Source organism: Erithacus rubecula, assembly GCF_903797595.1.
Source record: "Erithacus rubecula genome assembly, chromosome: 3".
In the NCBI taxonomy this organism is placed as follows: domain Eukaryota; kingdom Metazoa; phylum Chordata; class Aves; order Passeriformes; family Muscicapidae; genus Erithacus; species Erithacus rubecula.
In genome coordinates this window covers 1,069,152-1,092,105 of record NC_136689.1, presented here as the reverse complement: position 1 = coordinate 1,092,105, position 22,954 = coordinate 1,069,152, and the positions used below count along the sequence as shown (strand labels likewise).

Genomic DNA, 22,954 nt, shown 5'->3' with positions numbered 1-22,954 from the left:
TTTTTTTTTTTTTTTTTTTTTTTTCCTTCCCCTCCTCTTTTTTTCCTTCCATTCATTCTCCAGATGAAAGCCTTTGGGAAAGAACAGGAAACCCAAAAATTTCTCCTGACACAAATATTCCATCCCAGCCCTGGTGGGCAGCTGATGCCACCCCAAAGTTAAACCTGGAAGGGGATGAAGTGAAATTCCCAGCCCTGAGCCATCAGACCTGACTTTTCTTTTTCTTTTTTTTAATCCATGAATTAAAAGCTTGTCTTCCCCTGGTTTGGAAAAGGAGATGGGACATTTTGTGGGGAAAGAAGAGGGATTTTTGCACAACCCTGTCATTAGCAAAGGCCATGGCCAAGCCTTTCTCTGAGCCTGAGGTGTTGCAGCTCCCAACTGGGTTGTTTTTTTAATAAATAAACCTATTTTCCCAGGGAAAGGTGTTATTTTTAGTTGGGGATCTGGGGCTGTTTACCTGGGTTGTGCATCCCAGTTTGGGTTCACTGTCCCTAAAGGACCTAGAACTGATTCCAGACTCTCACCTGGGGCTTGAGGAACCCCAAAATCTGCTCCTGGTTTCTTCTCCAGAGGGTCCAGCTCCATTCCCTGATTCCAGGATCTCCCAGAGATTGGGAGAAGCTTCAGGTACCTCAGAATTTAAGGGACAGAGGCATCCTGAGCCCTAAACCCTCTATAAATCCAGAATTTCTCCAGCTTTTTCCATCCTCTCCCAGTTTCTCAGTCCTTGCAGATGTGTAAATTCCACCCAAAAAACCCCCAAAAAACCCAAACCATCCCTTGTGAACTATTCCCAACAGTTTTGGCCTGGAAAATCTGTCACTGCCCCAGGGGACACCAGCTGGGGGGTTAACACAGACCAGGAGGTTTTTTAGGATGGAATTCTGGACCAGGAGAGCATCTAGGATGGGATTAGGAGACTTTTGAGGATGGAATCACAGAGTAAACTGTTCTTCTGGAGAGTGAAGGAGCTCAGAGTCACAGATATGAACCTTGATGGGCTTGAAAGAACTGAAACTGGGAGTTTTATGGGCCAGGGGCTCCCAGCCCTATGGAATGTCCACAGAGCAGCTGAACAGGGCTTGGAACACACAGGAGGAGCAGATCTTGGGAATTATGGATCTTGAAAATGATGGATGTTAGGAATTGTGAGAGGCACAAGTGGTCTGTGGTTTGGATTTGTAAAGGGTGGGAAACATTCCAAAGGGTGGCTGAATTCTGATTCTAATTATCAACCTTATTTTAATTGTATTTTATGAGTGATATTTTTCCCTCTGAGGGAGGCTGGAGGCGTTGGGAAGGACTGGATGTGCTGGAATGGGGAAGGGGTGGGGTGGGAGTTTCTGGTGGGTGTTGGGGTTGTGTTTCTGCTCCTGGCTGGAGGCTGGGGGTGGGTGGGCAGTGTCCAGAGTGCCTGGTGAGGTCAGGGGGGTGTCTGGTGGCATTTGGGACTGGGGGAGACAAGACAAGTTGGGAGTTGGAACAGCTCCCCTGTCCATCCCTGTCATGTCCCAAAACAATTCTTTCCCCTCTTCCTATCCCCAAATGATTTCTCCCCCTTGCTATCTCAAAATAATTTCTCCCTGCTTCCAATCCCAAAATGATTACTCCCCCTTCCCATCTCCAAATTATTTTCCCTCTTCCTATCCCAAAACAATTTCTCCCCCTTTTCTATCCTAAAACAATTTCTCCCCCTCCCATCCCAAAACAATTTCTTCCCTTCCCATCCCAAAACAATTTCGTCCTCCTTCCTATCCCAAAACAAATTCTGACCCCTTCTCATCCCAAATTATTCCTCCCCCTTTCCATCCCAAAATGATTCCTCCTCCTTCCAATCCCCAAACGATTTTCCTTCCTTCCTATACCCAAATGATTCCTTTCCTCTTCCTACCCTAAAACAATTTCTCCCCCTTTCCCATCCCAAAATGATTCCTTCCCCCTTCCAATACCCAAATGATTCCTCCTCTTTCCCATCCCAAAACAATTTCTCCCCTTCCCATCCCAAAATTATTTCTTCCCTTTCCTATGCTAAAACAATTTCTTCCTCCTTCCTATCCCAAAACAAATTCTGCCCCCTTCTAATCCCAAAATGATTCCTCCTCCTTTTCCAATCCCAAATGATTGCTCCCCTCTTCCTATCCCAAAACAATTTCTCCCCTTCCCATCCCAAAATTATTTCTTCCTCCTTCCTATCCCAAAACAAATTCTGCCCCCTCTCATCCCCAAATGATTCCTCCCCTTTCCCATCCCCAAATGATTCCTCCCCTTTCCCATCCCCAAATTATTCCTCCCCCTTTCCCATCCCCAAATGATTCCTCCCCTTTTCCCATCCCCAAATGATTCCTCCCCTTTCCCATCCCCAAATTATTCCTCCCCTTTCCCATCCCCAAATTATTCCTCCCCCTTTCCCATCCCCAAATGATTCCTCCCCTTTCCCATCCCCAAATGATTCCTCCCCCTTTCCCATCCCCAAATGATTCCTCCCCCTTTCCCATCCCCAAATGATTCCTCCCCTTTCCCATCCCCAAATTATTCCTCCCCTTTTCCCATCCCCAAATTATTCCTCCCCCTTTCCCATCCCCAAATGATTCCTCCCCATCCCAAACCCTGCTTCATTTTTCAGTTCCTCCCCTGCAATGCCCCAGTGTCCTTCCCATAAGGAGTGACCACAATCTCCCAGCCCATTCCAGCTGTGGTCTCTGGGGCTGGAATGAGCCTGGTTGATATTCTGTGCCCCTGGATAAACACCTCCAGCCCCTGTTTGCATTGGTGCAGCTGCCAAGGAGCCTGGCAGATGGCTCCAGCCTGTTCTGCACATGCAGGGTGTCCCAGTCCAGCTGGGAAAGGAGAGGAAAAGGGGGATGGGAAAGGAGCAGAAAGGAGGGAATAACTCTCTGTGCACCCTCAGCAGGATTGGCCCAAATCTGCTCCTGATTTTTCTCCCTTCTACCAAAGCAACTCTGGGATTTTGTGATTCTGGCTTGGCTCAAGTGGGGGAGTGAAATCAAAGAGCAAAATGAGGGATGCCTTTGGGACAGCCCCTTCCCAAAATATTCTGGGATCTTCCTTCCTGCTTTCCAAAGGGAAATCCTGTAGCAATGACATCGAAGAGTGTTTTTGTTGTTCCCATCTTGGAATGACTGCAATTTCCCTGAGATTCCAACATTCAAGGGGAAATGATTGATCCAAGAGATGTCCTGGCTGTCCCTGAGGCAGGGACAAGGATTGAGGCTGGGGGAAAGGAAAAGAATGGGAAAGGAAAGGAAAAGGGGGATGGGAAAGGAGCAGAAAGGAGGGAATAACTTTCTGTGCACCATCAGCAGGATTGGCCCAAATCTGCTCCTGATTTTTCTCCCTTCTACCAAAGCAACTCTGGGATTTTGGGATTCTGGCTTGGCTCAAGTGGGGGAGTGAAATCAAAGAGCAAAATGAGGGATGCCTTTGGGACAGCCCCTTCCCAAAATATTCTGGGATCTTCCTTCCTGCTTTCCAAAGGGAAATCCTGCAGCAAGGACATTCAGGGGTGTTTTTATTTATTCCCATCTTGGAATGACTGCAACTTCCCTGAGATTCCAACATTCAGTGGGAAAGGATTGATCCAAGAGATGTCCTGGTGGATAAGGAGCTGTCCCTGAGCCAGTGGGATCCTGGAGGGATCCTTGTTTCCCTTCTCCAGCACTGAAGTGGTTGGTGATGTCCCCAAACCATGAGAAATCCCAGTGCCATTCCCACCTTCCATGAGACATGCAGCTCTGGATTCAGGGGAACTTCAGGCACAGGAAAATTTCTGAGGGATAAACAGGATCATCCCTTCAGGATTGCTTTGGGATGTGGGGCATGTGTGAGATTTCCTTGTTTTCTAAATAGTTCCTGAATTCCTTTGGATTTCCATCACCTGTGAATCCTACTATTTCTTCCAAGGAAAGAAATGTTTGATTTTTCTGCTTCCATGTCCTGAACTATATGGATATCAATCCAAACAGCACAGTGGGATTCATTTCCACCAAAATTCCAAGAGTTTTTCAATCAGCTTTTCCAACTGGATCCTTTGGAATTCTCTGTGCTTTGGAATATTTTTACCAGTGTCTCAGGAGGGATTGATTTATTATTAACAGGCCAAATTCTCCAATTTTCCTATTTTTTCTTGGAGTTCAGCCTGGATCTCCTTGGAGAAATGACCAGGAGAAAAGAAAAACAAAGGGAGAAGCCAAGTTGTTGATACTGTGAATGTTTTTATAAATTCAGGGGGAGAAAATGTTTGGAGGAGTTCTTTGGGCAAACAAACAGAAGGGAATGGCTTGTTTGGATTCCAGCATGATGGGAAAAATGGGATTTTCCCTTCCTCTTTTATCAGAGATTTGTGGGATGATTTGGGTTTGGGAGGAGATTGTCCCATTCCACCCCTGCCATGAGCAGGGACAGCTCCCACTATCCCAGATTGCTCCAATCCTTGTCCAACCTGGCCTTGGAAACCTCCAGAGATTCAGGGGCAACCACAAATTCTCTGGAAAAGCTGTTCTACCACCCTCATTACAAAAAAAAAAATTATTCCTTGTAATTAGTGGGAATGAATGAATTCTCCATCCCCCTTTGTGCTATGGAGTTTCCTTAGATGGAGGATTGGAGGGATTTGGGATGGGACAGGAGGATGGTGAAGCTCTGTTAAACCCCAGGAATGTGGATCCAACAATCCCAAAGCCAGGCTGCTCCTGATATCACTCCATATTTCCATTGGAAAAAGTTTTTCCAAGAGTTTCAACCTCAGATCATTCCAGGAGTTCCAGAGGCACCTGCCTTGACCTGTGGATGTTCCTCTCAGCTTTCCCTACCTGCAATCCCTGTTCCCAACCCAAATCCTCTCTCCTTCCCCCATGGCTCCTGGGATTTTCAGGAAACAGCTGAGTTATCCTGAATTTTAGGGGGGGTGTCCAAGTGGCAGCTCCCAAATATCCCACCTGCCCTTCCCTCAGCTCCTCATCCATCCCAGGGGAATTCCAGGTACAGAACAATCATTGAGATGTTTTATCCCTTCTCCAAATTTTCCTGGAATGGCTTTTCCAAGCAAGGAAAGAGGGAGAGAGGCCAGAGATGATGGAGAGGAGGGGGAAGAAATTTCCCTGGGTGGTTCAGCCCTTGGTGACAGTGATGGATCCTTTTGTTGGGAAGCTCAGACACTTCCCAAATTTTGAGTCCCACTGGATTCTTATCAGCTTTAATGACTCAGCTCCAGGATTAAATCATTTAAGGAATCATTTCCATGCAGAGGTCTAAATTTTAAATGTAAAAAAAATTTCTAGGGCAGCTCTTGGCTCCCCAAATTGTCCCCCCATAAAGCAGCATCTCAGAGGTGTCCCACCATTGTTCCCTTCAGCTTTTGGGAAGGATTTTGGGGGGCTCATAGTACCCAAAAATCAATAATTGTGTGGGTTTTTATCTGTTTTCCATGTTTCCACCACAAAATTTAGCACATTCTTATTTTCTGGCCACGTATTTCGGTGGGATGGGAAATGAAACCTTTTAAAAGTGAAATTGCCCTTTGCAATCCGTGAAGGTTTTGGAAAAGTGGGAGATTTTCCCCTCTCATTTCAGAGCACTTCTGGAGGAATATTTTTCTCTCAGAGTTGTTTCTCTGTTCCTTTTAATGTTTACTCCAATTGATTTATTTTGTCATAAGAACTGATTTTATTTTAAGCAAGAGCACTTTGAGGGCTCCATTAAATCTTTATTTACTTTCTTGTCTGCAGAAAAGACCACAAGGACATCAACATTTTGTCCTGAGCCAAACTTTGTGGGGCCCTGGGTTGTTTTTTTTTTTTTTCTTTTTTTCCTTTGTCTTTTGTACCTTCCAGAGAACTGAGAAATAAATAAACTCTTTTTTCCCCAGTGTTAAGTTATCCTGCAAATAATGAGCCAGAGGGAAGGATATTCCCAGTTTTCATGAATAGGAAATGTCTTTTTCTCCTCCTAGTGGGACTTTAGGCAGAGAAAATGCAATAAATTATTTCCCTCTTTTTTATCATGTGGCTGTTGAGGAATTTCAGCTCCTGACCCTCACTCCCAGCTGATGCTTTAGAAGAAAGGCTGTGATTTGTCTGGTCCTTTTCATCCACACCAAACCAGAGATAAGAAATCAGCTGCTAAATGAGGAGCTTTTCTGTGTTTTTCATGTCCTAAAAACCACCAAGCTGAATTAATCTGTGTCTGCTCCAACCCTAGACCTTGCTTTGAAGCAATCCTGGTTTTCCTTTAATCTTGGGAGATCACACTGGTGAGGAAGGATGAGCTCCTGGTAGCTTTGATATCCATGGAACACACTGAAATCTTGGCCTTGTTTTGGATTTAGTTCCTAGAGGAGTTTTTTTTTATTTTTTGGGGGATAAGAGCAGGTGATTCCTTTTGATTCCCAGGTAACTCCTGTGTCCCACACTTGATAAACTCATGGCTTGTGGGACTGAGTACTCTGTGTGGCTGGGAGCAGATTTGGGGCAGATGCACCACTTTTGGCATTTCCTGCTCAATATTCCACCACAGCTGGGATTCCATGGGTGGGTGCAGTCATCCAGCCCAAAGCAGAGGAGTTCCCTGAGGACACAGAGCTGGGAGCCTCAGGGGATTGAGGAGCTCTTCAGAGGGACCTGGACAGGCTGGGGAGATGGAAAGGGAGATGGAAAGGGAGGGAATTTCTGGAATTCAGCAAGGGCAGGAGCAGGTCCTGGATGTGGGAAGATCATCCCATTCCAACCCAATCATGGGCAGGGACACGTCCCACTGTCCTATCTGCTCCAAGTGTCCAGCCTGGCCTTGGACATTCCAGGGGCAGCCACACTGCTCTGGAAATTCCATCCCAGCCAGGAATTCCCTCCCAAAATCCCATCTAAATCTACTTTCAGCTCAAAGCCATTCCCTGTGTCCTGTCCCTCCATCCCTTGTCCTCTCCAGCTCTCCTGGAGCCCCTTCAGGAGCTCTGAGCTCTCCCTGGACCCTTCTCCTCTCCAGCTGAACATTCCCAGAGGGGCTCCCAAATTTCTGGAGTTGCTTTTGGACTCTCTCCAGCAGCACCACACCCTTCTGACCCTGGGGATGCCAGAGCTGGACACGGTTTGTCCTTGTGGAATAAAACTTGGGATGAAACATCCTCATGGAATGAAACCTTCACCTTCTGGAGCCTTGCACGGGGAAGGATCTGGCAGAGATCCCTGGGATGGGTTTGTCCAAGGGGCCCTGGCAGTGCAGTGACCCCTCTGTGTCCCTGTTCTCTCCCACAGATGGCTTCTGCCTCCCGGAGTGGGATGGCATCGTGTGCTGGCCCGAGGGCGTGCCCGGCAGGGTGGTGGCCATGCCCTGCCCTGAGTACATCTACGACTTCAACCACAAAGGTGGGTGTGTGTGGGAGCCCAGGGCGGACCCCTGGCCTTCTTGGGGGTCTCAAAAACCCTCACAAAAACCTCTGAGTGAGACCCTGGTGTCTCAGGCACTGAATTCTAACCCCTGGGGGAAATTACAAACCCAGAGAAAATAAAAACAAGCCACCAAAATTAGTAAGGTGTAAATTAGACTTTTAGAACGTAGATAAATAGGTTTTTTTGGAATGTTTATGATAAGGGACGCGTGGCCAAGATGGAGAATTTGGGGGGTGGACACCTTTTGTTCCTTCTTCTCCCTGTCATCCATATTGGGTGATACCTTGGCACTCTTGGATTGGATGGGGTCAGGGCTGGACCATTTAATAAAATTGTATTGTATTGGGAAAATTTTGTAAACATGTAATACACAGTACAAACTATATAAGATCAGCCCTGCCCTCACCAGGCAGATTCCACCATGGATGCCAGGCTGAGCAGATCCTGCTGGCCAGGCAAAAAGTGCCTGAGATAAAATATAATAAACAATCCTTGGAACAAGAGAAAACCATCTCCAGCAATCTCTCTTTGGCTGCTTCAGAGAAAACCAGGGTTTGAACCACCTCATGTCCCTCTGGGGTGATCTGGGGGCAAAGGCAAAACCTCAAACTAAAATATCTGGTGTCCCTGGGTGGGCAGTAACAGGTGTGGGGCCAGCACAGGCAGCCCTGGCAGCCTGCAAACCCAGGATTCCCCTCACCTGCCCTGGTTCCTCACATGGGGCCTCCCTTCTGAGCAGTGGAAAAGGAAGGAATGGGATTATTCGTTTATTGATAAGTTATTGGAGGAAAAGCTCAGTTGGAACTGGAATAATGACAAATTACCCACACAGAGTCATGAATTTCCCACCTGTCCCTCACAGATTGTGACATTCTAAACACCTGCTCACAGCTGTAAATCCTGGATTTGTTTGACCCGTGAACTCTGGGTACCCATAGAACTCCAAAATATTCATTGATTATTGATAAATGGGGATAAACATAAATTACTGGAAGAAAAGCTCTATTGGAACTGAAATAATGACAAAATTCCCACACAGATCATGATATTCTAAACACCAATTACCTGCTCACACCTCCCAGTTGTAAATCCTGGAGATTTTCAAACCTGGATTTGTTTGACCTCATGAACTTTGGGTAGCAATAGAACCCCAAAATATTCTTCAAATTTTTATTCTCCACCTCAGGCTTCGTTAATTCTGTGTCCAGAGCCCTGTCTGGGAGCAGAATGTGAGAATTTCTCCTTATCTCCCTTTTTCCCTCAGGCTCTGAATTTCTTGGTGGTGCCAGGAAGTCTGAGGGTGTTTTTAGAAGTGATCAGAGCACACTTGGCCCTTCAGTGGCTGTTCCAAGCACCCAAGGAGGGGGAAAAAAACAGGATTCAGATTCTGTGCTCAGGGCAGAGCACTGCTGGGATGTTTAAAAAACAAGGAAAGATATTCCCAGGAATTTTGGGACACATTCCCAGGAATGCTGGGTGCTCACAGCCTGTCCTGACTCCCCTGGGAGCTGGGACTCTTCACCTCAGAGGCCAAGAGCAATAAGGAGTCAGAGAATCCTGGAAATATTTAGGGTGGAAAAGCCCTCCCAGATCAATCCAAGCATCCCCCAGCACTGCCAAGGCCAATCCTGACCATGTCCCCAAGTGCCACATCCATGGATTTTCTATCCCAGCCCTTTCCAGGATGGAATTGCCCCAATATCCAACCTTGACCTCCCTTAGTGCAATCCTTCCCTTTTATTCTCCTTCCTTCCCTTCCCCCATGAGGAGGGCAGGGGTAAAAAAACACTTCTGGTCATGGCCTGAACCCCCAAAAAAAGAGCAAAATAGTAAAATAGCAAATAACAGCAAAAAATAGCAAAAAAAAACCCCAAAAAAACCCCAGAAAACCAAATAATAGCAAAAAAATCAAAGAATAGTAAACAATAGCAAGTAATAGCAAGTAATAGTAAAAAGGGGCCAAAAATAGCAAGAAATAGCAAATAATAGCAAAAAGTAGCAAAAAATAGCAAATAATAGCAAAAAAGGGCAAAAAATACAAAAAAAAATGCAAAAAATAGCAAATAACAGCAAGTAATACTAAAAAAGGCAAAAAATAGCAAAAAAGTAGCAAAAAATAGCAAAAAAAGCAAATAATAGCAAATTATAGCAAAAAAAGGCCAAAAAATATCAAATAATAGAAAAAATAGTAAAAAAAAAGGCAAAAAATAGCAAAATTTTTTCTTCCATAGGGAGAGATGCAAGGAATTCTGAGGATAATTCTGGGTTTTGTGTTTTCCCAGTTCCTCTTGATTTGCAGTTTCCACTAAGGGCAACTTCCTACCAGCTCCAGGGTGTTTCTCATCTGAAAAATTCAATAAAATCAATAAATTGGTCTGGAGATTGAAGTTGGTTTTTGCAGCTGAGCTTCCCAGCATGGGAAGGGTGAATTTTCAATTTTCTCCCATTTTCCCACTGATAAATCTCTTCAGTAAAAGCAGATTGGGATTTATTTTTTTTCCCCTCAACAGCTCAAGTGAGAGTTGGGAACAGAAGAAGAAACTGAACCAAATGCAGGGGAAAATATTTGGCATTAGACATTCTGGATCTGAAGAAGAACAGGAAAATTGAGCATAGGCTGCTCCAAAATTAAATAATAAAACTAAAATAACGAGTGTGGAATTTAAATAAAAGTGTATAAAAGTATAAAATAAAATATTAATAAGTGTAAAATATAAATAGGTATAATATAATATAATATAATATAATATAATATAATATAATATAATATAATATAATATAATATAATATAATATAATATAATATAATATAATATAATATAATATAATATAATATAATATAATATAATATAATATAATATAATATATAACGTAATATATATGTAATATAATGTAATATAATTATATATTTTATATTTTATATGGTATATATTATATCATTTTAGAATATATTATATATATTATATAAATTTATACTTTATATATTGTATGTAATACTTATATATATACAAAAGTATAAATATAATATATAAAGTATAAATTTATATAATATATATATATTATTTATATATTATATAAATTTATACTATATATATTATATTTTATACTTTTATATATATACGATATAAGTATTAAATATAATATAAAAAGTATAAAATAAAATTATATATGTACTACCTAATTTAAAATAATTAGAATTTAAAGTCTTAAAGCACAACAACACACAGAAAGCAAAATAAAAGTTTTAAACCAAAAAGTTTGCCTTCCTCCTTCCTCAATTGAAACAACATTTTGAATTTGAAGTGTCGCTGATCCCGTGTCTCCTGTCTCTCCCAGGCCACGCTTATCGCCGGTGTGACCTGAACGGGAGCTGGGAGCTGGTCCCGGGCAACAACCGCACCTGGGCCAACTACAGCGAGTGTGCCAAGTTCCTGACCAACGAGACCAGGGAAAGGGTAGGGGTGCTGCTGGGGGGGAGGGTCTGCCAGGAAAGGCAGCAGCTGCTCTTTGAAATGGAGAATAAACCCCCTCCCTCCAATTTATTGTAGTTTTGAAATTAACGGCTCTCAGGTGAAGAGATGGGAATTAGGATTAACAGTTCTTTACTAGGACAATTAAAATAGCAATGCAGTATTACAAAGAACAATCCCAACCCTGCCAGAGTCAGAATCCAAGCTGGCACAGTCAGTCAGTCAGGGTGGTGGCACAGTCCCATTCCATGGTGCTGCATCCTCCTGCAGGGGCAGATGTGGCTCAGCTGGAGCAGTGCTCCTGGAGAAGGGGCAGTTTCCTCTGAAGCTCCAGGGATGATGTGGAAAGGTCTGGCTTTCCTCTGGAATCCAGTGGAAAGAAGGTGCCTTGGTGTCCAAAATCTCAGTTTTTATCTGGGTAGGAAAGGCTTGGCTCCTGCCCTGGCTGGAGCATCTCCCAGTGGGATGATGGAATTTTATCAGCCATGCCCTGGGACTCAGTGGCCATGAACAGGAGATAACTGCTGGAGGGAGGATGGGCTGTGGGAAGATAAAGATGATTGCCCAGCTGGTTTAAAGATGGCCCATTAGCAGAGAATGTGTGCCAGGAGATAAAGATCACTGCCACACCCAGTTTTTAACAATGGCCCATTAACAGGAGATATCTCCCACAGAGATAAGAATCACTGCCACACCCAGTTTCTAACAATGGCCCATTAACAGGTGATACCTCCTGGATGAAGGGTGGGTCATGGGAAAGATAAAGATGATTGCCCAGCTGGTTTAAAGATGGCCCATGAGCAGAGAATGTGTGCCAGGAGATCAGGGGCACTGCCCCATCCAGCTCCAACAGATGGGGACAGCATTCACATTTCTGGCCACATCAACCCAACACACTCATCTAAAACCCCAGATGAGCTCCAGCTCATTTTCCTCCTCTTGGAAACCCTTCCTGAGCTTGCCAAAGCCACATGGTGCTTTGATGGGCCTTGATTTGATTGGAAAATTGTCCTCAAAGGAGGAAAGTTTCCTGCAGCTGCCGTGGTCCTGTTGCTGAAGGGATCTTGGGGGAAATTGGAGAGGACTGGGGGATGCTCAGAAGTGGTTGGAGGTTGTTCCGTGGAGTTGAGACTCCCTCTGCCACAGCAGGAAATCCTTTTGCTGCCAGGCTGTTATCAGAAATTCCAATAATTATGTGGTTGTCTGTGGGAGGGGATGTCCAAACACAAACCAGCAGCGAATCCAGAGGAGAGCTGGGAGTGTCCAGCCTGGAGAGGAGAAGCTCCAGGGAGAGCTCAGAGCCCCTTGCAGAGCCTGAAGGGATCCAGGAGAGCTGGAGAGGGACTGGGGACCAAGGGATGGAGGGACAGGACACAGGGAATGGCTTTGAGATTAAAGAAGTAGATTTATATAGAATTTTGGGAAGAAATTCCTCCCTGAAATGGTGGGGAGGAGCTGGGATGGAATTCCCAGAGCAGCTGTGGCAGCCCCTGGATCCCTGGAAGTGCCCAAGGCCAGGCTGGAGCCCCCTGGGACAGTGGGAAGTGTCCCTGCCCATGGCTGGGGATGGGAATGGGATGAAGACCCCTTCCCACCCAAACCTAACTGGTATTCCAATATCTTGCATTAATTCTGGTGTAGTCACAATTTGGAAACAGTGACACCACTCCAAAGCTGGAAAAGGGTTTCAGAGCACATGGAGAGGATCTGGTGGGGAAAAAAACAAAAAATCCATGAGCCATAAATTGGCAAAAATTCAATAAAATAGCAGCTGCCAGACATTTCCTACCCTCCATGAGCCAGCCTGGGGATCTGTAGTGCTGGATTTGGGAGGAATTCTGTGCTAAGGTGACAGCAAAGCTGCCCCTGGTGTCCCCTGGGAGGATGTGACCTCCTTGTCCCACAGAGAATGACATTCCCACCCACACACACACACCTGTAAATCCCAAAAAATTTATCCAAACCCTCTGGTTTTCCTGAGTATGAGGCTTGGCACTGGGAGGATTATCCCAGACAGCTGAGATAAGGATCTAACCACAGCTTCCTTGGGGATGATCCAGAGCCCCTTCAGGACAATGTTCTTCATTTTCCATCTAACCACAGAGTAGCAGTTTTGGGGCTTTTTTATTTTTTTGGTTTTGTTTTGTTTTGGGTTCTTTTTTGTGGGTTGTTGTTGTTGTTGTTTTGTTTGGGTTTTTTGTTTTTGTTTTTTTGGTTTTTCTTTTGGTTGCTGTCTTCTCCTTAAGAGTGAATGGAGTGATTTAGGAAAAACAAGGAGAGGAGGAAATTATTTCTTTGAGCTGCTGGGTGTTTCCTCTCAAGGAGCAGAAGGTTGTGTGCACTGGCTGCTGCTCCAGCAAATCCACATTATTCCCTCCCAGCACCAATTTGATGGGACTTTTCCCAGTTCAGAGTGGAAAAAATCTCTTTTAACCCCAGAGTTTCCTGGGAAGCTCCTGGAGCAGGAGTTGGAGTCATCAAGCACCTTGATTGATGCACAAATTTCTAACCTCTCCAAAATCTCCTCTGTCCTACTGCCCTCAGCCACATCCTGGGCTGGGAATTGTCCAGCTGGTTCCTCCTGATCCAAAATTTCCCCTAGATAAAAATCCTTTCTCTGAACCTCCCACAGGCAGCACTTGTCAGGGTGAGTTATAAAGGAAGGGCACAAAGAAGAGCAGAGTCGCCCAATTTTTTTTTTCCACCTCCAGGGTGATTTAAAAAGCAAAATTCTCCTGTGGTGGGTTGGATGTCCCTGGTTTTGTGTCCCCTGAGGGGGGTGACAGCACAGGGGGCTTTTCCTCTTGGGAAATCACTGCTCCTCCTGAGCTCTCCCTTACTGAGCTGTTTCAATATCCCATCCCCAAATCCTCATTTTCCAAAGCTGAGGCATCTTTTGCCAGGAGTTTTCTGTCATAGATACAAAGGTGAATGGAAATAATATGTAATATTAAGACAAAGTAAATAATATTTAATAGTAAGGACAAATAAAACTTGTTCAGATTCAATGATCAGGTGGTGTTTATCCAGGACAAAGAATACAGAAAAAAAATGGATGTTTCTGCCAGTTTTGAAATCATATCTTGATCAACAAATGCTGGTTAATGACATCTATTTATTAATTTTTAGCATTATTATCATTATTAACTTTTATTTACAAGAGGTCCCTTCCTCACCTCAGTGATTCTGTCAGAGTTCCCTGATTTGATCAGAGATGTGGCTGAATTATTGTGACAAATAAAGTGCATCCACTGCAGGTTTCTTGGGCCTTGGGGATATGAAAACCACTCTGGAAATAAAAGAGGGAGCGAAAAAATGCACTTTTCCCTCCCTCACAGAGAGCATGGAAGGTCTCTTGTCACACTGAAATGTGGCTCTGCAGCCCTGGGATTAATAAACCTTCCTCTGATTATTTATTTTCATCATTTTCAACAACATCTATTTATTATTTTTATTACTTTTATTTTACTTTATTTTTATATATATATATTTTTTTTTTTTTTTTTTTTTTAATTATCCTTGCATTTGCAAGAGGTCTTTTCCTCAGCCCTCCCTCAGCAATTCTGGGCCTTGTCATGGAACTCCCTGCCTGAATTCTGGTGACAAATGAAGAACTATCTATGCACCCACTGCAGGTCCCTGGGGCCTCAGGGTATGAAAACCACTCTGCAAATAAAAGAAAGGGAGGAAAAAAATCATTTTGATCTTCCTCCCAGAGAGCACAGAAAACCTCTTGTCACACTGGGATTAATAAATCTCTTTTTTCTTGGAGCAAATATGCCCAGAGATGTCAGAACAGGGGAATTTGCCCACATGGAGCCCATTCTTGAGCAGGAGATGATTTTCTATTATTATTTCCCTCCCTGGGGAGCAGCATCTTTACGTCACCACCAACAGCTGCATTTACCCCAAAGCTTTGCCAGGAGATCGTGGCTCACTCCAAACAGATGCAACCAGAGGGAATTTTAAGAAACTGGGCTTTTTGAAAAAAAAAAAAAAAAAAAAAAAAAAAAAAACCAATAACAACAAAAAAGCAACCCAACTGTCTGTGGCTATAAATATATGGAATTGCTGGCTGGCTCTGGAAATAGGGCTGAACCTATAGATAGCTGGAGATACCCACACCTAAATAAACAGCACACATCTCCAGGCAGGGATGTTTGTTTAGGTGGGGAGTTTTCCCATTTTAGCCATGCTGGGATGGATCATTTTAAGATTGGCCAAAGCAGCAAACAGAGGGCCCCAGAGCAAGTTGGTGTCCTGGCCCAAGAAATGGGGATTATTTCACACAGAGCAGCTGGGAAATCACTCTCTGCAAAGAGCAAAGTGTGTTAAAGCCATCAGAGCCCAGAGAATTAACAGCTCGTTAATTAACTGCTCCTGGGCTGCTTCCTCAGGGAAAATCCCACTGGAGGGTGGGAGCTGACAGCCCTGGAGCTGATTCCTCCTGTGGGCAGGTGGGATGGAGCAATCATCCTAAAGGGGAAGTGTTTCCTCAAATTAATTTGGGATAACATTGAAGAAGGAGGGAACAATCAGCTGGAATGTCCCAGCTCAGGTTGGAGCACCTGGGATAGTGAAAGGTGTCCCTGCCATGGCAGGGGTGGGATGGGATGAGTTTGGACATTTCCAGAGATCCAGGGGCACCCACAGCTGCTCTGGGAATTCCATTCTCATCCCTGCCCAGGGTTCCTTCCCAAAATCCCATCTAAATCAGCTCAAAGCCATTCCCTGTGTCCTGTCCCTCCATCCCTTGTCCCCAGCCCCTCTCCAGCTCTCCTGGAGCTCTGAGCTCTCCCTGGAGCTTCTCCTCTCCAGGTGAACATTCCCAGTTCTCCCAGCCTAGTTCCAGCTCTGGGGCTCCTCTGGATTTGCTCCAGCAGCTCCAAATCACATTTTATTTTTGTGCATTTATTGTGGATTTGTTCCTAACCCCCTTCCTGGCCATGAAGGAGCAGAGTTTAAAGGAACTTTGGCCTGGCCCTTCTCCTTTTTTCCCTAAATTCCCTTAAAACCAGGAGTGAGTGTGACCTGGATTCCTGGAGCTCCTCAATCTTTGGGTAAAATACACAGATAACAAATGATGAACCTCAGGCAGCTTTTTAGCCCATTTCTCCCCAAATTCCATGGAACCAGTGGCTGTGGGTCCCATCCCTTCCACACATCCAGCCAACAGCAGCAGGATCATTTTTCCAGTCACTTTTTTCCAACATTGGCAGCAGCAATGACAAGTTTGGGTCAAAACCCAGGAATTTCCTTCATTCCCATCCCAAAAGAACAGAGATGCCAAAAACAGGTATTTTAAAATCAGGTCAAACCCATCCTCTCTCCAAAAATGAACTGAAGGGTGAATGGGATCTCCAAATCTCAAAATAAGAATTAAATTATTCTTTCAATGAACCCCGAAGTGCCATCCTCATCCTGTGTCTATGGATTTGGTCTGGAAATAGAATCTGAGAATCCTGGAATGGTTTGGGTTGGAAAGGAGATTAAAGATGATTTTTATGGTCATGCATGTCTAAATTGGGGTGTCTGAGAGTAAATTGGAGTGTCTGAGGCTAAATTGGGGTTTTTGGTGAGAGCTGATCCCACTCTCTGGATTGGGAGGATTTAAGAACTTGGAATCTCTGTGGATGAGGGGAACAATTCTGCAGGAACAGCATCAACACTCCAAGATTTCCCTGAGGCTTTGGAAATCAGTGCCTGTTCTGTGCCTTTGGTGAAAATCCCATTAAAATCCCATTTTGTGAAAATCCCATTTCGTAAACATCCCATTTCATAAAGATCCCATTTTGTAAATATCCCATTTTGTGAATATCCCATTTTGTAAATATCCCATTTTTGTGAATATCCCGTTTTGTAAATATCCCATTTTGTGAATATCCCATTTTGTGAATATCCCATTTGGCTTTTTATTTTGTCCCATTTTCCTGTTAAAAAAAAAAAAAGGGGGGGGGGGGAGAGGAAGAAAAGCAAAGACTGAGATTTTCTGGCTTTCAAACCCCACAATTCCAAACGTGTCCTCAATACCTGAATCAGCAGCTCAGAGAGAAACTTTGCTGAAATTCCATCTGGAAAATCCTTATTTACACTTCCAGCCCCCTGTGCTGCTGATCCCACCCTTCACAACTTTCCCATTCCTCAGAAAAACACAGGATCCCTCCCAGCTTCACAGCCAGAGTGCTGCTGGTGTCTAAAGGGGAATTAAAAAGATGAAAATTAAAATTTGGGTACAGGACACAGCTCCATGAAATTCAAGATAGGATTTGCCAGCAGAAAATCCCTGCTCTGTTTTTCCTTTTCCTTTTGCACACATAGAAACAGAAAGATTGGAGAGTTCCTGCAGGAAGCAAACTCATGGAATTGTGGGATCCAGAATTGATTTGGGTTGGGAGAGACCATAAAGTCCAGCCAGGGACACCTCCAGAAGCCCAGGTTACTCAAAGCCCTGAAGACTTTGATTACATGATAATTAAATTAAATTACATTGGTTAATTAGCACACTTTATAAACCAGGATCTGACAGCAAGGCCAGGCTTGGCCTCTGCCAGCAGTGGATGATCAATCCATCCTCAGGGTGAACTTCCAGAAGATTCCAGGTGGAAATTTCCTGGAGTGATGGAGCTCCAGGTTGTGTCCATGGATTGGCCATCAAGACCTTTGTGGTTTTCTGGGAATTGTTTCACTTCCCCTCCACTTCAGCTCCCTAAGGAAGCTCCTCAGGCCTTGCAGCCATTCAATATTTAAAATTTAATGCAGATCATTCCCTATTTTCCTATCTGGAGGATCTTTCCTGCTCTTTCATTGTGGTTTTTATGGAGCCAGGATCTCCCCTGGGAGACTTGGAATTCCTTTGGAGATTTTTTTTTTTTTTTTCACTTCATGGATAAATCCAGGGAGGAAAGGTGAGGGAGCAGAATAGAGAACCTCAATTTTTGCTCCAAAGGTTTCCCCAAGCATCTGAGTACCCCATCCAAGAAACCACATTTCCCAAGGGCATTCCAGGTAGAATTTTGGAACCTTCTTCTCCAAGGAAAACTCCAGAGAGGATTTCTGTCTCTTGGTAGAAAACCTCCTTTCAAAAAGAGGCCCTCAGAGCACTCAACCTTCCTGAGATATTTTAAATCATTATTATTATTTTTATTTTTATTTTCATTTTTATTTTATTTTTATTTTTTCATTTTATTTTTTACTGTGAAGGCAAACGTTTTCCAGCTCTAACAGGATTCCAGCTTGGCAGCAGCAAAATCACACCAGGATATTTTTCCCTGAAAGCTTTGAAATCTCCTCTTCTTGGCTTTTCAGGCCCCTGCTGCCTGCACAGACAGATCTATAAAAATCTATAAAAATATCCCATAAATACGCACAGACACACTCAGTAAATTAATATTGGCAAGGGCTTCTCTCCTCCAGTGCAAACCACAGAGAAACATTCCCAAATCTGTGGATTCTGATGTAATAGGGCTGAGGTTTGGCATTCCAGCAGAGCCTTCCAAGCCTCAAATCCCAATCAGAGCTGTCATTCAGAGCCCAGCATTCCTGACATTACTGCAGCCCCCTGGGCAGGGCCAGGGAAAGGAGGGAATCAGGAGAAAGATGCTGAATTGGGGTTTTGGGATTTATTGCTAAAATCAGGCTGGGAAAGGCAGAGCAGGCTGGGATGGGGGGAAGGAGTTTAACCCTTTGCAGGAATCCCCAAGTTCAGCAGCATCAAGGAAAATATTTTGATATTGAGTAGAAACCTCAAGGTTTCAAGGCCAACTTGAGAAAAATAGCAAGGTGAAACTTCCTAAAGGATGAATTATTAGGAACTCTCCTGTGACAGGAGCTTTTCCAGTGGGATTTTGGCAAGCTCAGGTTGTGTCTGCATTGGATAACCACAGGCAGAGGCTGCTTGGGATTTTTAAAAGGGAAAAATAAATGCAGGTGATTTTATTTTTCCTCATATCCCATAGCCAAAGTATTTCCTTCCCTTGTTTTCTGGTGTGGGTTACACTCTCCCAGGCTGGACATCAGTCATCCAGGCACAGCTAAATTGTGCAATTCCAGTAAAATTCCCAGCTCAGCAGCATTTTGTCCAGGTAAAAATTCCCAAGTGATCCCCAAATTAGGCCAAGAGTTTGTAAAGTGCTTTGGGTTCTTTTGGGATGAAAACACCACAAAATTCCCAAGCATGGGATGAACCCAAATCCATCATTAATCCCCTGCACAATTCCCAGCTCAGCAGCATTTTGTCCAGGTAAAAATTCCCAAGTGATCCTCAAATTGGGCCAAGAGTTTGTAAAGAGTTTTGGGCTTTTCTTGGGATGAAAACACCGAGACACTCCCAAGGTATGGGATGAACCCAAATCCATCATTAATCCCCTGCACAATTCCCAGCTCAGCAGCATTTTGTCCAAATAAAAATTCCCAAGTGATCCCTGAATTGGTCCAGGAGTTTGTAAAGAGCTTTGGGCTCTTTTGGGATGAAAACACCGAGACACTCCCAAGGTATGGGATCAACCCCACTCCATCACAAACCCCCTTGGGAAAATCCCACCTCCCCACCTCAGAGAACACAACCCCCCTTTCCCAAACCCCCCAAAAAAACAGGATTCCCCAAGTCCCTGGGCTCTGTGTGCTGCACAGCAGGGCCACCTTCCCCATGTGACTCTGTTTTCTCCATCATTTCTGCTGCAGGAGGTCTTTGATCGCCTCTATTTGATTTATACTGTTGGATACTCCATCTCCCTGGGATCCCTGACAGTTGCTGTCCTTATCCTGGGATATTTCAGGTAGGAGGCTCTGTTTTACCTAAAAAAAAAAAAAAAAAAAAAAGCCTCAGGTTTTTTCCACAAGGATCAAAATTGGGGTGGCAAAGTTCAGGAATTGGAACAGTGGCATCTGTGATTTGGGATGTGTTAGGGTATCTCAGGGTAAACTTCCTTGGGGATGGTGGGTGGCATGTTGGAGTTCCCCTAAGGTGGAGTTTTCCAGGTCTTCTTTGTAGAAAATGGGAATTCCTGGGTGTTTCCAGGATTTTCTGTCCCCTATTGTCCCTGCAGGTGACTGGCTCAGCTTTAGATTTCCTGAGGGAAATTCCACTCTAAATCTGAATCTTCATGAAGGATAAACCAGCTGAAAGGGGTGGAAAACTGATTCCCAGGGATCCCAAAATGACCCTCCTGAATCCATTGTGTCCCTGTCCCTTCCCACCATCCCTGCCAAGGGATTTGACCCCTAAATGCCACTTTGACCTCTCATTGTCCATTCCTCAATCCAGTGTTTCATCTTCCATCCCTGGAGGTGTGCAAGGCCAGGTTGGACAGGGCTTGGAGCAACCTGGGGTAGTGGAAGGTGTTGGGGTTGTAATAGGAAGATATTTAAGGTCCCTTCCAGCCCAAACCATTCTGGGATTCTTGCTGGCACAGACAGAATGGGATGGAAGGGATAAAAGGTGTCACCCATATCCAAATTTGTCCTTTGGGAATGTTCAGTCTGGTGAGCTGATGGGTGACCCCAAACCCTGAGACTCAGATTTGTTTCCTTTCAATGTCCACTTCTGTCTTCTCCCAAAAAAAACCCAGCAGGATAAGAGCTGGTGGGGGCCAAAACAGCCATGAGGTGTCTGCAGAGGGATTTGAGCCAAGCCCTGGAACACTGGGGATGGAATGAGTGACTCTGGGCCCTGAAAGTGCTCAGAGCTCTCAGCAGAAGCTCAGGGGGGTTTGCTTGGACAGCAAACCCCAAATCCCTGACAGACCCAATCCAAAGGGAACTGCAGACCCCACCCCTCCACCACACACCTGGTCTCCCAACCTTTTCCCTGCATTTCTCACTGGACACTGGCAAGGTTGTTAAAATATTCCATGTGTGCAAGAGAATTCCTGGTTTTTCTTTATCCATATCTTTATCCCACTCATAGAACTTCATTTCCAGCCCAGAGCACCTGGGCAACTGTGCTGGAGCATCTTTATCCCAAGGATCAGAGCAGCAAAAGGGATCAAGGCAGATTTTATCCTTGATAATCCAGAGATTCACTGATTCCCTTTCAAATTCAGGGAACAAAGCCAATCCTCATTTAAATCTCATCAGTTCCACTTGGTGTAATTTGGATTATAGAAGTGTAGAGAACAGCTGGTGTTGTTATCATAACATCCTGCAAAAGGGATGAAAACACAACCTTTAATTAGTGCAGATTATTGGGATTTAACAGGACATAAATCCATTCATAAATCCAGGCATGACACCAGAGCTCCAGAGCACAGAGGGGACCCCAAGAGGTTGGTTCCTTCTTCCCAAAATCCTGATTCCTGACTCTAAAATACACCTCTTCTTCCTGGTTCTGACCCATTCACCTCTCACCATCCCCAACAAAGTTTTTCCTCCAAAAAGGACCTGAAAGCGCTTTACAACCAGGATTTGTGGGGTCACTGCTGCCACTGCTGGGCTGGAGCCACAAACTGCTCCAAGGGAGAGCATTTACAGCAGGAAAACAGGGACCACAGCCCAGCACACCAGAGTTACTGCTGGAGTTGCTCCTAAATTGAGCTGGGCAAAAAAAAAAATTAATGGTTTACAGAAAGATCTGTAATGTTTCCAGTGGCCCCAAGTTGTGGAATCCGAGGGGAAGTGTGGATAGCAGAGCAGGAATGGCTTCCCACTGCCAGAGGGAAGGGTTAGAGCAGATTCTAGGCAGGAATTCCTGGCTGGGAGGGTGGGGAAGCTCTGGCACAGGGTGCCCACAGCAGCTGTGGCTGCCCCTGGATCCCTGGAAGTGCCCAAGGTCAGGCTGGACACTTGGAGCAACCTGGGATGCTAGAAAGTGTCCTTGCCCATGGCAGGAGTGGGATTGGGTGGGCTTGAAGTCCCATCCATCCCAAACCATTCCCTGAAGTCCCTGGAGAAGGTATTAATCCATTTTCCAGCCCTAAAGGAGAGGAGAAAGTGGTGTCCCCACTCTGCTCCCCCTGGGGGCACGAGAGGAGCTGGAGCTCTCCCGAGCCAAAAAAACACTCCTGAGTGCGTCCAACAGCCAGAAAAACATCCCAATCCTCCCTCTCCTCTTGCAGACGTTTGCACTGCACTAGGAACTACATCCACATGCACCTGTTTGTGTCCTTCATGCTGAGAGCTGTCAGCATCTTCGTGAAGGACGCCGTGCTCTACTCGGGCTCGGCGCTGGAGGAGATGGAGCGCATCTCCGAGGAGGACCTGAAATCCATCACTGAGGCACCTCCTGCAGATAAATCACAGTTTGTGAGTATCCCCAGAGAGCTGCTCATCTCCAGGGGTTGTGTCTTTGTCCTCTGTGTTCAAAACTTTCTCTCTTTTTGGGGAGTTTTGCACCCTTACTCGTCTTTCACAGCTTTTTCCCGTTCTTTCCCATTTTCAGTCTTTTGGTTCAGAGGGATTCCCAATTCCTGGGCTAAGGAAAAGCTGCTCCCATGGCAGTCAAGGTTGATGGTTTGGTTCCCATCTACATGATACCTCCTGGAATTTAGAGCTGTAGAAACATTCCTGACCATCCCAGCACAAGGCACATGCAGATGGGCTCACAACACTTCCACGGATGGGAATGCACAACTTTCCTCCTTCCCATATGGAAAAAAAAAAGAGATTCTGGAAGGGAAAATGAGGAGAGGATGTGGCGTCATAGGAAAGGAGGTGGTGTCCATGAGAGGGACCTTGGACAGAATCATTGAGGTTGGAAAAGAATTCCAAGGTCATCCAACCTTGGAAGGGTCCCAGCCTTGTCCCCAGCCCAGAGCCCTGAGTGCCACATCCAGGAATTCCTTGGACACCTCCAGGGATGGGCACTCCAAACCTCCCTGGGCAGCCCCTGCCAAGGCCTGAGCACCCTTTCCATGGAGAAATTCCTCCTGGTGTCCAACCTGAACCTCAGCTTCCATCTATGGTTGGTTGAGTCAACACAGTCCACCCAGACAGACGAGTCAACATCCCAAAATAAAAATGGAAGTGAGGTCAGTTGGATTCTTCTCCACAATTCCATGGGGATAGAAATCTCTGGTGGCAATATCTGCATTGTCCCTGTGCTCAGGTTGGACACCAGCAGGAATTTCCCCATGGAAAGGGATTGGAA

The 22,954-nt window shown here is 45.0% G+C and overlaps 1 protein-coding gene across 1 annotated transcript in view; it reads left to right on the top strand.

Moving 5' to 3' along the window:
* Nucleotides 1-22,954, top strand: part of PTH1R (parathyroid hormone 1 receptor) — a 78,167-nt gene that overhangs the window by 38,790 nt on the left and 16,423 nt on the right. Inside the window, exons 3-6 of the mRNA XM_079302811.1 lie at nt 7,269-7,379; nt 10,739-10,857; nt 19,552-19,646; nt 21,924-22,110. Coding sequence (XP_079158937.1) covers nt 7,269-7,379; nt 10,739-10,857; nt 19,552-19,646; nt 21,924-22,110 — 512 coding nt within the window. The remainder of the gene's footprint in view (nt 1-7,268; nt 7,380-10,738; nt 10,858-19,551; nt 19,647-21,923; nt 22,111-22,954) is intronic.